General features: G+C 46.3%; 1 protein-coding gene across 14 annotated transcripts in view; it reads left to right on the top strand.

Moving 5' to 3' along the window:
* LOC149286425 (RNA-binding protein Musashi homolog 2) overlaps window positions 1-16,066 on the top strand; it is a 538,943-nt gene that overhangs the window by 466,377 nt on the left and 56,500 nt on the right. For 7 of the 14 annotated variants that reach the window (XM_089494106.1, XM_089494102.1, XM_089494104.1 and 4 more), the window contains 2 exons: window positions 7,978-8,001; window positions 10,146-10,208. The exons of 1 other annotated variant lie outside the window; for it this stretch is intronic. In XM_089494106.1, the coding sequence (XP_089350232.1) occupies window positions 7,978-8,001; window positions 10,146-10,208 (87 nt within the window). Of the gene's footprint in view, window positions 1-7,977; window positions 8,002-10,145; window positions 10,266-16,066 lie in introns of all 14 variants that reach the window. 6 more of the 14 variants (XM_089494103.1, XM_089494107.1, XM_089494114.1 and 3 more) reach the window with 2 other exon arrangements.

Below are 16,066 nucleotides of genomic sequence, written 5' to 3'. Positions count from 1 at the left end.
ACTGGTTATGCTGACTTAAGACTGCTGGGAGCTGTAGTCCCATAACATTGGGAAAGCTGTACGGTTTCCAACCCCCCGATTTAAAAGGACAGAACCAACCGGAAAGGAGACTCTTTCTTCCTCCTCTTCTGCATCTCTCCTATTAAGAAATAGAGATCAACTTTCAGAACAGCATTCCTCTCTTTCTCTATAAGTGACACCGATGAAGGGCTTAAGCTATGACCTCAATACAACCGATTCGGCTGCATTTAATACCTACCAAGCCCTGTTGGCCACTAAAGGACAATCCATGCTAAGCCACAGCTTGGCACTTAATTGGGCCTGTGCCCAAAGGCGGCACTGTTTCCATTTATTCCCTTCCCGACACTCGCGCCTATTTGAAATCCTTGCCATCCTATTTCCGATCGCAGTGGCAAGATAAGGACAAATGCCATGCTAGTGGTCTTGGCTATTCGAGCTGCTTTTGTTATGTATCTGAGGGTTTTAAAATAAGAATTAAATCCAGAACAAAACCAATAGGAAAGACAAAGTATGCCATGGTGGGATCTCCCATACTATGAGTTGAAGAGGAATTCCTTCCCCGAGTAACTCAAGGAAATATCAGAAGGTGAATCAGGGATCTAGTTTTACTGAAAGAAATGTTTTTTTCTGTCCCATGGCCTGCCAAGCCTGAATCTGAACACAATAACGGCACTGATGTCAGTATCAGAAGATGCCAGGGGCACATACATTGCTTGTGTGCCAGAGCAACTTTCCATCCAACTGACATTCTTGACCAGATGTTTCCCAGACTAGGTATCGAAACCCACCTTCTACAGACTTGTCTATCTCCTTGGATGTGCCAGGGAGGAAGAGGCATGCTGTGCATAACGCTAGCCATGCCAGCTTATTTTTCAGGAGGACAGGTCCTGGGAACTAAGGCCATACTGAAGAGATGCAAGCATTTTTCTAAGCTCAGGCAAAAAGCCATACAGGTTGAGTCTCTCTTATCCAGGACTCTGAAATAGCCCAAAATCCAAAACCCATCAATATGAGTTGCTGAGATAGTGACACTTTTGCTTCATGCACACAATTATTAAGGCCTGTTACAGACTGCCAAAATAAAGCTGCTTGGGGTCTCTTTGGAGGTATGCTATTTAAATGATGCATGGGTCCTAAGAGTCCGGAGGTCGCGCCAAAGCCACACTCCATTCCTAAGCACTGGAGTGCAGCTTTGGTGCAGCTTCCAGATTCTTATGATGTATGCATCATTTAAATAGCGTACCTCCAAAGAGACCTGAAGCCGCTTTATTTTGGCAGTCTATAACAGGCCTAAGAATGTTCTGTAGCAGGACATACCATTATTGCCACAACAAACTACAGATCCCAGGATTCCATATGCATTTAAAGCAGCATCCAATTGCATTATTTCTGCAGTGCAGATGCAGCCTTAAACGATAACGTATATGTTCTAATAATACAGTCTTTCCTCCCTTCTCTGTAAGTTTCCCTTTAACCCTGAAGTCCCTCTCTCAGCTTCATTCAGACCTAACACCCATAACAGATCTGTAGTTCTTCCAGAAGCGAGTGCTTGTCTTCGTAAACATCTCACTTGCTGGGATTTTCTTTCTGCCGTGTATCCTTCCTCTGGTGCCCTTTGCTGAATGACTTAAACCCTTGCCTTCCATTTCTCCCTGCTGAAATAAAGAGGACTTTGGCCTGTTACAGACAGGCCAAAATAAAGCTGCTTCGAGTCACTTTGGAGGTATGGTATTTCAATGATGCATGCGTCCTAAGAGTCCAAAAGCCGCACCAAAGCCACGCTCTGGTCCTAAGGACTGGAGTGCAGCTTTGGTGTGGCTTTTGGACTCTTAGGACTCATGCATCATTGAAATACCATACCTCCAAAGTGACTCGAAGCAGCTTTATTTTGGCCTGTCTGTAACAGGCCTTTGAAAGTGCTTAACGTATGTCTTTGCTGCTAAAGTCTAGCCTAGGCTTTAAAGGGGACCCTCCAGATGCTTAGGGAGCGCTTAACTATACATTCCAGAATTCCATAGCAGGCATTTAAAGCAGCATCAAATTGCATTATTTCTGCAGTGCGGTCTAGATAAGTGGCATAGAAATGCACTTGCTATTGCTATTGGTGACAGTTGCACTCCAACACGTTTGTCTAGTCATACAATGATCACTCTTGCTTCAAGAAAATCGAGCCTTCCAGGCAAACTGAAGCTCTCCAAAAAGTATATAGTCAGTGCCACCAGAAGGAGTGAACTTTATCTGGCTCACGCCTCTTAATTAAATCTAAAGTGTAAAAAAATCCAATCAATCTGGATTCTAGCCTATATCATTGATTCGCAAGTGACAGATGGTTCAAAGTAATAATTTAAACAAAAGGGTGGTGTCCGAAACGGAGCGATCCATCTGGATGGTCTGTGTTCGGTCAGACAAAGCCTCTGGCTTGAGTCAACAGTCTGACAAAGTGAATTAAACAAACCCGGATAAGTACACAAGTGCGGGGTGGGCAGCAGTGGTATATTTGCTTTTTATTCAAAGTATCCCAGATTCACCATTGAAGAAGGCCAGGAAGCAGCTGATGGGAAAGACCGTTTTTTGGCTGAGATTCTGGATTGATGTTTGATGGTTCATGTAGGCCATGTCTCAGTGGCTCCCAATCTTGGGTCTTTTGGGCTTCAAAACTAGAAATGCCTAGAGAACACACTTCTCTAGGCATTTGTAGGTCCTCCAGCATGAGGGAGCAAGCTTGTTTTCTGCTGCTCCAGAGAACAGGACCCGGAACAATGGATGCAAGCTACAGGAAAAGAGATTCCACCTGAACATTAGGAGGAACTTCCTGACAGTAAGGGCTGTTCGGCAGTGGAATGCACTCCCTCGGAAGGTGTTAGAGTCTCCTTCCTTGGAGGTCTTTAAACAAAGGCTGGATGGACATCTGTCAGGGATGCTTTGATTTGGATTTCCTGCATGGCAGGGGGTTGGACTGGATGGCCCTTAGTGGTCTCTTCCAACTCTACGATTCTATGATTCTATGATTCTATGATTCGATGGTCAACCTCTGCCAGATGTTAACTGTAGAGTTGCACTGAAGGATTTGGAGATTCCTTTGCCGTTTTCCCACATTCATACCGGTCCTTTACCCCTAGCCCCCAGTGAATGTGAAGGGACCACTGTAATTCATCACTAATATTGTTCCCAAAGGAAATAACAAGTACCATGGGTCCTTGTTATCCACTGAGGTTTGTGGATAACAAAACCCGTGGATGCTCAAGTCCCATTAAATAGAATGGCGTCCCTTATATAAAATGGAAAACCAAGGTTTGCTGTATGGAATTTATATCTTTTGGGGATATTTCCAAGCCGTGGATATTTTATCCGTGGATAAAAAAAATCTGTGGATAAGGAGGGCCGACTGTACCTAGGTATGGTGTAGAGCGCATAAGTGGTGACTTGACCACACTACACTGTTATAGTGCTATTACTCCACTTTTATGGCTCCTGGAATTGCTGCGAGAAAGGCCTGTTACAGACTGCCAAAATAAAGCTGCTTGGGGTCTCTTTGGAGGTATGCTATTTAAATGATGCGTGCATCCTAAGTATCCGGAAGCTGCACCAAAGCTGCACTCCGGTGCTTAGGAATGGAGTGTGGCTTTGGCGCGAGCATCCTAAGAATCCAGAAGCTGCACCAAAGCTGCACTCCAGCACTTAGGAATGGAGTGTGGCTTTGGCGCGAGCATCCTAAGAATCCAGAAGCTGCACCAAAGCTGCACTCCAGCGCTTAGGAATGGAGTGTGGCTTTGGCGCGAGCATCCTAAGAATCCGGAAGCTGCACCAAAGCTGCACTCCAGCGCTTAGGAATGGAGTGTGGCTTTGGCGCGAGCATCCTAAGAATCCAGAAGCTGCACCAAAGCTGCACTCCAGCGCTTAGGAATGGAGTGTGGCTTTGGCGCGAGCATCCTAAGAATCCGGAAGCTGCACCAAAGCTGCACTCCAGTGCTTAGGAATGGAGTGTGGCTTTGGTGCGAGCATCCTAAGAATCCAGAAGCTGCACCAAAGCTGCACTCCGGTGCTTAGGAATGGAGTGTGGCTTTGGCGCGAGCATCCTAAGAATCCAGAAGCTGCACCAAAGCTGCCCTCCGGCGCTTAGGAATGGAGTGTGGCTTTGGCGCGAGCATCCTAAGAATCCAGAAGCTGCACCAAAGCTGCCCTCCGGCGCTTAGGAATGGAGTGTGGCTTTGGCACAACCTCCGGACTCTTAGGACCCACGCATCATTTAAATTGCATACTTCCAAAGAGACCTGAAGCAGCTTTATTTTGGCAGTCTGTAACAGGCCTAAGTCTTCCAAAAACCTGGGAATACTTTCAGAAATGATTGACATCTTCTTTCTGGTCTGAAAGGTTATCTAGCACCTCACACGTATGGGTGGCATTGTGCAGGTGCTAGATAACACATTGTGTGAGCCACGGAGACTACAGAGTTCGCAGGTGACCACTCGAAGAACTACAGTTGCAGGTGCCCAACCCGTCCATCCCTACTCGGAGGTGCAAAATGAGTCTCGCTTGCCCACTACGTGCTGCCTACTTTCTTCTCTTCTGCCCCCTGCAACCTTGTGCTGTTGTTGGTGTGTCGGAGAAAACACTTGGTACTCGAGAGCTGCTCACTAAATTGGGACCGGAGGGCATCATCGCCCGAACCAGATGCGCCCTCCTCTCCCTGGCGCGGCTGCTCAAGTAGTTAGGGAACCTATTGATGCAGGAACCAAGAGGGGGGGAATATCATCTGTGAAAAATTGAACTCTAAATGTGGGCTTAAGCTCTCGCTGACAAATAAAGGCAGCGTGAAATTGATCGGAATCCTGGGGGCTTTCTTGGGCCGCGCTGGAGCCCATTCAAAACGTTAATTGTAAAATATCCGTTAATTGGGATGCCTAAATCCACTTTAGTGCATTTGAATGGCCCCGGCTTGTTTTTCTCCAGGCAATTAGAAATGCGAGGGGCTCTCGCTGGCGGGAATGATGAGAAAGTTGGGGCCTTTGGATGGCATACCAGTTGGCTTGGCCTTACATTTTAAGCCTGTACTGGGAAGGTTGTGTACCGTGGCGAGCCTTGTCCCGGATGAGTTCTGCACCCAATCCGCTGAGGTCTCACCTTGAAGTGAGAGAGTAGCATTTAAACAGGGATCTTCCTCAATTGCTTAGAAACATGAAGGGAGGTGGGTCTGTCTTTTTCACAGCAAAAGGAGCATTGTCCGTGAGGAGTTTGTACATGTATATATATATACATACAGTGGGCCCTTGGTATCCGCCGGAGCCATTGAAATGCACTAAAGTGGATTTAAGCATCCCAATTAGCGGATATTTTACAATTAACCTTTCGAATGGGCTCCAACGCAGTTCTTTTGTGAGGGCTGCATTTGAATCGACTTGGAGAGGACACAGTTGTTCCTAAACAGGAGTTGCGGTGAGGTGCCCTCCCTGATCCGTCGGACTGGGGATGGAAACGCGGCGGCGAGTCGAGCACCATCTTTTCCTTGCTGTGGGCTGCCGCCACTGAAGCACCTGAGCCGCAGTAGGCAGATAGCTCCAGGCGCTCTTTGAAATATCCCTTTTATCAATGGGAGGTCAGAAAGGTATTGTTGCAAAAAGGAACCTCGGCAGTTGCCCTGAGGGTGCCCTGGGGGCCCTTTTCGCCATCTCAAGTAAAGGCAAATAGCTGGACTGGGACAGCACTTCAAAGCTTGATCCCTAAAGCATATCTTGGATTTCTCAACTTATTTATTTATTTTCTTCTATCCTGTGCTGTATAATGCCTCGCCTTCCTCCGAAATCTGGCTCTGGAACATATAAGCCATCTTATTTTGGCACCACTTAAAAAGTATAGAAGCGTAAGGGTTGGAAGAGACCACAAGGGACACCCAGTCCCACCCGCCGCCATGCAGGAATCCACAGTCAAAGCAAGGAAAGAGTAAGGAAGCCGACAAACAAAGCTTGACAGTCTCACCCATTCACCCCAAAGGTCAGAATGCTGTTTGGGAACTCTCCCGAACGTTCGGCTTTGGAGTGCCACAGACATTCGACACAAAGCCTGTTGTCCAAAAGAGAGAGCAGTCTGCCGCTGCTACGTGCCCAAGACTGTTTCTCCCACAAATACTTTGAGTGCTGTCCCTCTTTTTATTGTGGTGCTGAATACCTATTAGGAAACTTTGGCAATGGAATACAGATTTGGATTTGGAAGCTGAATTTTGGCGAGACGACGGCACTGTGGCTAGGAGGATCTCAAGCTGGAGAAGCGCATGGGGTTGCCCACCTTGTGAAGAAATGCATGCAAGTCTGGGTGTCTTTCTAGAATAAGGGGTGTACAACCATCAGGGGCAAGGGGCTGCCTTGGCTCCCCCAAAATAACCCCCTGCAAAAATATGTGCAAATACTGTAGCCCCAAATGCCAGTAGAGGGGCAATGTCACAACATGTTTGCCCCTTCCATGGGCCATTTTAACCCAAGAGGGACCAGGAACTATTGGGTAATAATAATAATAATAATAATAATAATAATAATAATAATAATATCTGTTTTTATCCCACCCCTCTGCACAACTCAACCGGGGTATAGGTCTTCCCTGTTCGAACAGTAGGCTGCCTGATATGATTTTATTAGTGCCATGCCATGCTTTTCCCAATGCAAAGCAGTTGCTGAACTTTACAGTTCAGCAAGGAAAAGGTCCTTTGAGTAAGCTACCTGTCTGTGACCATTCATTCCATAATGAGAGTAAAAGGTTTGTTGGTTGAAGTATGAGAAAGCGGGGTCATTTCTGTCCTTAATCTTGCTGGCATTGTAAGATACTGTGTTGTTTTTTGCTTTGCACTAAAGTAGGGTTGACTATGGATTTATCATTCGGTTCTCCGTGCAGATATTCTAGGGACAGAAATATGCAAGTTTATCTTCTGTAAGTACTTGATGGAATGTGTGTCAGTCAGAAACAGCTTGGAGACACATAACAAACAACAATACAAATGTACAGGGGGAAATGTGTAGCATCAAGTACAGCGGACCCTTGGTATCCACTGGGGTTTGGTTCGGTGGGCTAGCGATCTGTGGATTTGACCACTTTTTGCCTCACCCCATGCTATTCAATGGCGGTGCATGCATGCAGAGGCAGTGACACATCCACACACATGCTGCTGCCATTGAATAATACGGTGTGCAACCATCTGCATTTTTTGCCAACTGTGGGGGGGCATAACCCTACCCCTGCAGATGGGAAGGGTCCACTCTTGTTTACTGAGTTTCAAAAGCGGCGCAGTGATTAAATGCCGGTACCGCGGCCACAAGGTTGTGAGTTCAATCCCAAGGGCTCCAAAGTTGACTCAACCTTCCATCCTTTTGTAGATCAGTGAAACGAGAACCTGTTTGGGGCAATTGGCTTAGAAATTGTAAACTGCTTAGAGAGTGATAAGTGGTATAGAAATGTACATGCTATTGCTATCCAACAAAAGCCCTCAGTCCCTGTCCTTTCCTAAGTATCCCCATGAACCTCCTTGCCTTTTCCGCTATCTCCCATCATGGTTACCTTCCGTCCAATTCCCCATTGCTCAGGGTGACTACTGTCTTGAAGCCTAACACAACCTTCCCAGAAAAACAGGGGCCACCATCAAATGTTGGCAACGTCTGTGAGCAGTTGGCCATGGATTAGGGGATCCTCACGCCATCCGGTGCAGTGGACATGTTGAACCCATTTGATGCCGCTTTGGCCGCAGTTCTGCCAGCCGTATCCCTCGCTTTCCCATCCAGCCCCTCCAGTCGTGGTACCCATTCAGCGCCACCATGGATGAGCATGCCACTTAACCCCTATATTAAATCCAAATGGGATTAGCCATCTAATAAGCAAATGGGGTTTTATTTTGCAGAGGTGGGAGGTGGCTCTGAGGATAGTGGGGGGGGAGAGAGCTCTGCATTTATTTACCTGGACTCTTTTTCCCCCCAACAGCCCTATTACCATATTTAAATGCAAGTATGTCTCTCTTCATTGATATTTTACAGTAGTTTAGAGACACTTTAGCCTGTCACTTCTGTTACTCAGTGTCCCCTCCCCTCCGGTAGCAGTATGTGTAGCTACGGTGATAGAACTAGAGGTAGTAGGCTTGTAGTTGGCTAAACTCTTTGGATCTCCGTATCTAGTTTCCTCTTTCTCCCCCTGCATTTCAAGACTTTCTGTCTCTTTTTCTCTCCCTCCTTTCTTTGTTTCGTGGCCTTTGACTTCTGTTTTCGTAATGATAAATCGCAAGTAGTTTAATCGTCCGTTGCGAAGTGTGTGTCCTTTCCTCTTGTCTTCACAACCGGAATTGGCAATCAAAAGGATAGGCATTTGCTTCAAATTAAGGCAAAAATTGCCTGAGTTATTTGGGAAGGGATCGGAAGAATGGGGGTCATTTTTCTGGCTAGGTCTAAGAGCGCAGGGGGCAAATAGCCCCTGCCCATCTTTGCTGTGCCACCCTTTCTTCCAGGGGTGTCCCTGCCAGCCCCACAATACCTGTCCCTCCATCCTAGGTTTTCTTAATGCTCAAATTGCTTAGGAACTGGAATGGCAGTGGAAGCAATTGGGGAAGAGAGGGCAGCTTCTACATTAAATTTAATTTTGAGTGCTTCTAAAATAGCTACAGGGGAAAGGCATGCAGGGCTGATGCCATTCCTCCCCATCACTAAAGAGGTACATCCACCATATTCCCCTCCATCCAGTTTGCAACAGGTTGCGAACCCAATGGAGAAAATAAAAAGGGGCATATATTCCTCTGTGGCTGCTGCCACACTGCAGAATTAATCCAGTTTGACACTACTCTATCGGCCATGGCTACAGAGCTCTCTAATAGAAAAGACTAAATACAGCAGACCCTTGGTATCTGCTGCCTTTTGGTTCCAGGACCTGCTGTGGATACCAAATCCGCAGGTATTCAAGTCCCATTAAATACAGTGGGTAGTAAAATGGTGAGCCTTACATAAAACAGCAAAATCAAGGGCCTGTTACAGACTGCCAAAATAAAGCTGCTTGGGGTCTCTTTGGAGGTATGCTATTTAAATGATGCATGGGTCCTAAGAGTCCGGAGGTTGCGCCAAAGCCACACTCCATTCCTAAGCACCGGAGTGCAGCTTTTGGTGCAGCTTCCGGATTCTTAGGGTGCATGCATCATTTAAACAGCATACCTCCAAAGAGACCTGAAGCAGCTTTATTTTGGCAGTCTGTAACAGGCCAAAGTTTGCTTTTTGGAATTTATATATTGCTGGAACGTCTTCAAGCTGCGACTGCTTGAATCCGTGGATAAAGAATAGGTGGATACGGAGGGGGGACTCACAAAATTACAAATCCCAGAATCCCCTAGCATTGAGCGGTGGCAGTGAACGCGGTGTCAAACCACCTTCATTCTGCAGTGTAGATGTAACCTATGGTTCCCCACATATCTCCGCTGCTCTTTCCACCTCCACTTTGTTTAAGGGAGTGTTTGGGGATGGCTGATGCACCCAAGCAGAGGAGAAACCTGGGCGTTTTTTCTCCGGCTCTAAATTTAATCCAAACCAGAGAAGGATCTGGATGTGGCAGAAGGGGTTAAAAACCCACCTCTCATTTTAAGTGGAATTTTATGATGCCCTAGAAATGGAGTTCATTTCTAAACTTGGGCGACTTAACAAGCATTCCTTCCCGAAACCAGACAGAAGCCAGGAAATATTTCCACCAGTCCCCTTGTGCCTCTGTAGCTAGGGCATGTCCCACCGGATCCATTCGGTATTGCTTTTGCCTTCGAAAACAACAACTAATAAACAAGGAGCCAGAGTTTCTGAAGGTTATCCTTCCCTTGGCCCAAGTGGAGTTGTTTTCTACATTCGCAGCTTTTGCAAAGCTTTTGCAAAGCTGGAATGGGTCAGGCGGTTGCTCTGGGTTGGAGAAGGCCTTAGAGGGCCCTCGTAACATCAATGTATCCCCTTCCCTTGCGGCAGACCTGGCGGAGCTGCCATTTTAATTGATTGCAAACCCCCAAACGCTACTGGTAGCCACATATGTATATATAGGTGTGCCTACTTGCACCCTCTCTCTTGCTTACCTCTTTTATGCCGGCTGTCCGTCGCATTTTTCCTCTTACCCGTCTCATTTCTCCCCATGGCCAGGTTTTCCGGCGGCAGCCTACGGACCAGTAGCGGCGGCGGCAGTGGCGGCGGCAAGAGGATCAGGTAGGGGGGGCCGTGGAAGAGGCGGCTACATGGCATACCCTCAGAATGCAGGGCCAGGTAAAAGCTCTGTCGGTATTCTGTGTGGCTGCAGCTGTCCATCACGCTCTTTGATTTTTCCTCACGCTTCCCTCGGGGTCCGGGTGCGGGGATGCGGGAGGGCAGCATTGCGGGGAGGGAACCCAGCCAGCGAAAACCAAATACAACAAGCAGAGTCCATGAGTCTTCAAGCCATAGATAGGCTGTCCGACCACACGTTCCAAAACACCCCGTGGAGCTGTAGGGTGGACCGTTTATTTAAAAGCGCCAACGCAAAGGGTAGTAAAAGGCTTCATTTCTCATGACGTCAGCCACACTACACAGTTATATCACCTCCGTACCGCTTTGAGTGTCCTGGCTCCATCCTATTGAGTCCTGGGTTTTTGAGTTTGGTGAACTACTTAGAGCTCTAATTCTGTAATTCAAGAGAGTCCCTGAGCAGAGTCCAAATCCCAGGCCTCTATTGGATGGAGCTATGGCAGTTAAACTGGGATCAAAGTGTTATAATTGTACAGTGCGCCCTTGGATGGTTTGCACAGGGCTAACAATGCAGTCCTTCCTCTACTGTTCACTCCTCAGTTGCTAGGAAAGTGAGCTGAATCTCGGTCCTCATGTATGAAATACATGTGACATTATTCGACAGGCGTCTGATGCATGGTAGAGGCACTTTATCCTGCCACAAGGATGAAGGATCTTCCCTGCTTGGACCACAGGCCACCAATAGGAGGAGTAGTAGTAGTAGTAGTAGTAGTAGTAATATTCCACCATTTTCCCAACTGAGAGCTCACGGTGACCTGCAACAGTTAAACATAGCTAAAATTCCTCTTTGATTTGGATTAAATTCATGCAAAAGCTAAAAATATTGTTAAACTAGAGAGTGCCAATGGTGGGTGATGGCTTCTATTTTCACAGGGCAGCGAATCTGCAATGGGTTTTGGTCCCAAACTTTACTGTAGTTATCCAGGGTACTAAACTTTACCCCTAAACAAGTTTAGCAATTTGAGTGGTTCTTTTAGAGTCCAGCCTGGAACAAGTTTTGGGAACTTTCTCAAGGGGTCAGGAATTCCAAATTCAACCCCAGTTAGGAAATGGATGAATTCCTGTTCCATGACAAAGTCCCAACGGCTCTCAGCCATGGCTGGATTATACGTTTCAAAGCACCAACCATGGTTTGGGCCCATAACTACGGCTAACACAAACCATAGTGTTGGCGCGAGGTTTAAATAGTTCTGTAGCGGGAAAACAGAGGTCCTGAATGCGATCTAGAATAGTAAAGATTATCCCATGGAGAAATCAGAAGAAGTCTATGGCCTGTTACAGACTGCCAAAATAAAGCTGCTTGGGGTCTCTTTGGAGGTATGCTATTTAAATGATGCATGGGTCCTAAGAGTCCGGAGGTTGCGCCAAAGCCACACTCCATTCCTAAGCACTGGAGTGCAGCTTTGGTGCAGCTTCTGGATTCTTAGGATGCTTGCGCCAAAGCCACACTCCATTCCTAAGCACTGGAGTGCAGCTTTGGTGCAGCTTCCGGATTCTTCGGATGCATGCATCATTTAAACAGCATACCTCCAAAGAGACCCGAAGCAGCTTTATTTTGGCAGTCTGTAACAGGCCAAAGATTTAGCCATGATAGTCTGTAGAATCAGTATGCAGAGAGATCTTGTAACACCTTTAAGACTCACTGATAGAAAGAAGTTGGCAGCATGAGCTTTCCTAGACTTCAGTCTACTTCCTTAGATGCATATATAGGGTCAAGTATGTGGAGAGATCTTGTAACACCTTTAAGACTCACTGATAGAAAGAAGTTGGCAGCATGAGCTTTCCTAGACTTCAGTCTATTTCCTTAGATGCATATATAGGGTCAAGTATGTGGAGAGATCTTGGAGCACCTTTGAGACTCACTGAAAGAAAGAAGTTGGCAGCATGAGCTTTCCTAGACTTCAGTCTACTTCCTTAGATGCATATATAGGGTCAAGTATATGGAGAGATCTTGGAGCACCTTTGAGACTCACTGAAAGAAAGAAGTTAGCAGCAGGAGCTTTCCTAGACTTCAGTCTACTTCCTTAGATGCATATATAGGGTCAAGTATGTGGAGAGATCTTGGAGCACCTTTGAGACTCACTGAAAGAAAGAAGTTGGCAGCATGAGCTTTCCTAGACTTCAGTCTACTTCCTCAGGTGCATTTAGACTTCTGCAGAAGAACGTAACCTTTTCCAGGCATCTTTTAAAAACAAAATAATGTTTCCACTTTTGTTACCCGCTGCAAACTCTGGCTTGACTTCCGTGAGAAATGGCGACCCTTTGCTTTCGCATCCACCTCTACAAAGCTCCACTTGCTTCCATCTCCTTTCGGAGGAGGGAGTCCAGCCATTACTTTATTGACTGGAGATCAATTTACAGATAAGCTAACTACCCCATTGGTATCATTGAGCATTCGATTCAGTCATGAGTGGGCTGTTAAGACTTACCAGTGCCTCCTTTTTTGCCGCGTTTGCTTGTCAGCAATCCTGAACCCGAAAGACAGAGCAAGGACAAAAGGCAGACTTTGCCGGCTTTCTCAGTGGGTCTACTTGCTCCCCAGTCTTTATCTTGCTTGCTCATCTCTGTATCCTGTCTTGTGCGTTCCTCAGCCATTTGTTCTTGCTAATATTAAGTGGGTTGTCGGATGCGGGAGTGGGGAAACGGATTGGCGAGCGGCATCCATGGGCCCAAATTTCCCCGGCCAGATTCGGTCCTCGGTGAGACAAGGAGCAAAGAAGTTGGCGGTAACTGTTTTACTCAGCTCTCTCATGATGACACTCATTCGTTGGTGCGGCGCCTCTGGCCTCTTTGCACCAACGTCATCCAAAGGTCCCCGAGGTGGAAAGGGCTCCTCAACATTAATGTGCCCCCAGTGGATTTTGGGGCGGGGAAGACCATTCTTTAGGATCCAAAGTGAGATGGTTGGAGAACTCCGTTCCATGCAAACTGGCACTGCTTGCGGAGCTACAAAGGATCATCCGTAGCAGTTTAATGTTAGGCTAGGTAGGGAAAGTCCAGAGGGGGCAAGGTGTGCGACTTGCTAGACAGCAACAGGAATATTCATTTCGGTTTTTGTTCTTTTACTTTTACCTTTTCTTTTCTGCCTTGGGGAGGAAAAAGATTTCATCAATGATTAGAAGAGGAACGGACAGTTTTCCATGTCCCTTCCCCATACTTTACTCCAGCTTAGAAACAGTTGTTATTATAAATAGAGATGATAAGTTTGCTCCTAGTAAAAACTGAGGGTCCCGCCAAAGTTGACCTTTGTTTTAATCAGAGTGATGTTGGTGCCCAAAACAACTGAGCTGGGCACCATCTGATTTCTCTGCTTGGTATCGTTTGGTTGTTTATCTAGAGATATATTTATTTTCTTTTGAAACTTGGTTTTCTTTGGATCCTTTTTTTAAAAAGAACAAATTAACTTTGTGATACAAAACTACTTCTAACCCGAAATTAACACCAACATATTATGGCAAGTCTAAAGAGCAGTACGGTACCCTTCTCTTCTGTTTCTTTCCCCCCTGAAACAATCTCTGCCCATACAGATTTGCCCCACTTCTCAGTTCAGGAGGAAGGAATTGTACATTAGTGTACAGAAATGGTTTCAACTCTTTGGTTATGGAACGACGGTCCACTTGCATCCACTTCCATCAAAAGGGAACTGGCATTGATAGTAAAATGTGTCCAGGAGTCCATCTCATGTTACTGGGGCTCGGGCCTGATTCTTTGCAGATGTGGGGGGAAATAGCTGCATTGTTATTGTGAAGTCGCAGGCTTTCATGGCTGGCATCCATCGCTTTTGTGGGGCTATGTGGGCATGTTCTAGAAGAGTTTATTCCTGACGTTTCACCAGCATCTGTGGCTGCGATCATCAGAGAAACAGATGCAGAGAAACTGAAGATGCCAGCCACTGATGCAGGCGAAGCGTCAGGAATAAACTCTTCTAGAACATGGCTACATAGCCTGAAAAAAGCAAAAAAACTATGCATTATTATTATTATTAGGGCCCACATGTAAGACTACATAGGTTGAGTCTCCCTTATACCTAATTCCTAAATACGAAATGCTCCCAAAACCAAAATGTTTGTTTCCTCATTGTTCAGTGTAAATACACTTTGGCCTGTTACAGACTGCCAAAATAAAGCCGCTTCGGGTCTCTTTGGAGGTATGCTATTTACATGATGCATGGGTCCTAAGAGTCCGGAGGTCGCACCAAAGCCACACTCCATTCCTAAGCACTGGAGAGCAGCTTTGGTGCAGCTTCCGGACTCTTAGGATGCATGCATCATTTAAACAGCATACCTCCAAAGAGACCCGAAGCAGCTTTATTTTGGCAGTCTGTAACAGGCCTTTGTTAAGTATGAAAAATAGTGTATAAAAGTACCTTCAGGCTATGTGTATAAAGGTACATATGAAACACAACATTCATGAATGTTGTGTTTAGACTCGGGTCCCATCTCCAAGGGAGTGTGAGGCAGTGAGATAGCAGGTATGATGGGGCAACACTCTGCAATAGCGGCATTTTCTCTGCTGTTGCAGAAGCACCTTGGCTTGGGGTTGAGATGGACACACACACACACACACCAACTGTTACTGGTGTGGTCCACATATCCACACCCCTGTAGTGATGCTCCTGGATGCAACTTTCTCTTATATCAGTAGTCTCTGGGTTATAAGAAACTCTTTGACTATGGTGGTGGACGTTCTGTAAAAGTCAAACACTTGTCACTCTTCCAACATGGAAGAATATAGAGGTTCAGTGCGAACTAGATCAGTGTAACCACATAATGGGCCAGCCAATCTCACAACTACTGTGTGTAAATACTACACACAGTAGCAGATTAATCTGTAGCAGGTTAAAATCACACTGTCGACGAGGAAATTGCAACTCAGCCTTTTCAGCAACAATGTTTTGCGTAGTTTTGAGGTTCTTTTTAACAAATCAGGACCTGAGCCACATTCACATGATGGCCTGTGCTTTGTAACAGGCGCCTCCGAGACAGTTTTACTATCAATACCACACTTTTGTCCCAGTCCTGAGCATGCACAGATCTCATGCGCATGTCGACATCCCAGTTTGGTTTGACATGCATGCATGTACCTCTCTGCATGTTTCCAAAATTGTTTGTAAGGAGGGGAATTGTGGGGCCATCTGAGCCCTTTACTAGCAGAATATAACCAAGACAGGTTTGATCGTTCTTCCAGGAGATTTTAAATACACTTGTTTTGTTTTGCTTCTTGTGGCCCAAGACCAGCCACTAATCCTGAGGCAGTCTATAGAACAGTGGTCCTCAACCTTTGGTCTTCTAGATTTTTGAGACTTCAACTCCCAGAATTCCTGAACAATGAGCATACTGACTGGGACTTCTGGGAATTGAAGTCCAAAACATCTGGAGAACCACAGATATAGAATCACCCTTTGAAACTATTCTTCACCCATGTGCTGAAGGAAGTGTGTGGAGCAGATGGTCCATCTGGAAGTCCATATGCACAATGGATGTGAATGGTTTAGGTCAGTGGTTCCCAAACTTTGGCCCTCCAGATGTTTTGGACTTCAGCTCCCAGAAGCCCCACCAACAGTCAGGAATTCTGAGAGCTGAAGCCCAAAACATCTGGAGGACCAAAGTTTGGGAACCACTGGCGTATGTGGTCTCCATTTGTAGCACCTGCTTCACAACTAACCTGGTGGAGGGTTGGTGCATCCGTTCCTCCACTTTGTTGACAGTGGTGCCCATCCATTCCTCCACTCCCTTGACGGTGGTACCCATCCGTTCCTCCACTCTGTTGACGGTGGTACCCAT

This window comes from Sceloporus occidentalis, unplaced genomic scaffold (assembly GCF_023333645.1).
Source record: "Sceloporus occidentalis isolate IW3139 unplaced genomic scaffold, rSceOcc1.0.p SCAF_69, whole genome shotgun sequence".
NCBI lineage: Eukaryota > Metazoa > Chordata > Lepidosauria > Squamata > Phrynosomatidae > Sceloporus > Sceloporus occidentalis.
Note: the sequence above shows the minus strand (reverse complement) of the source record. Positions and strands in the feature narration are given on the sequence as shown.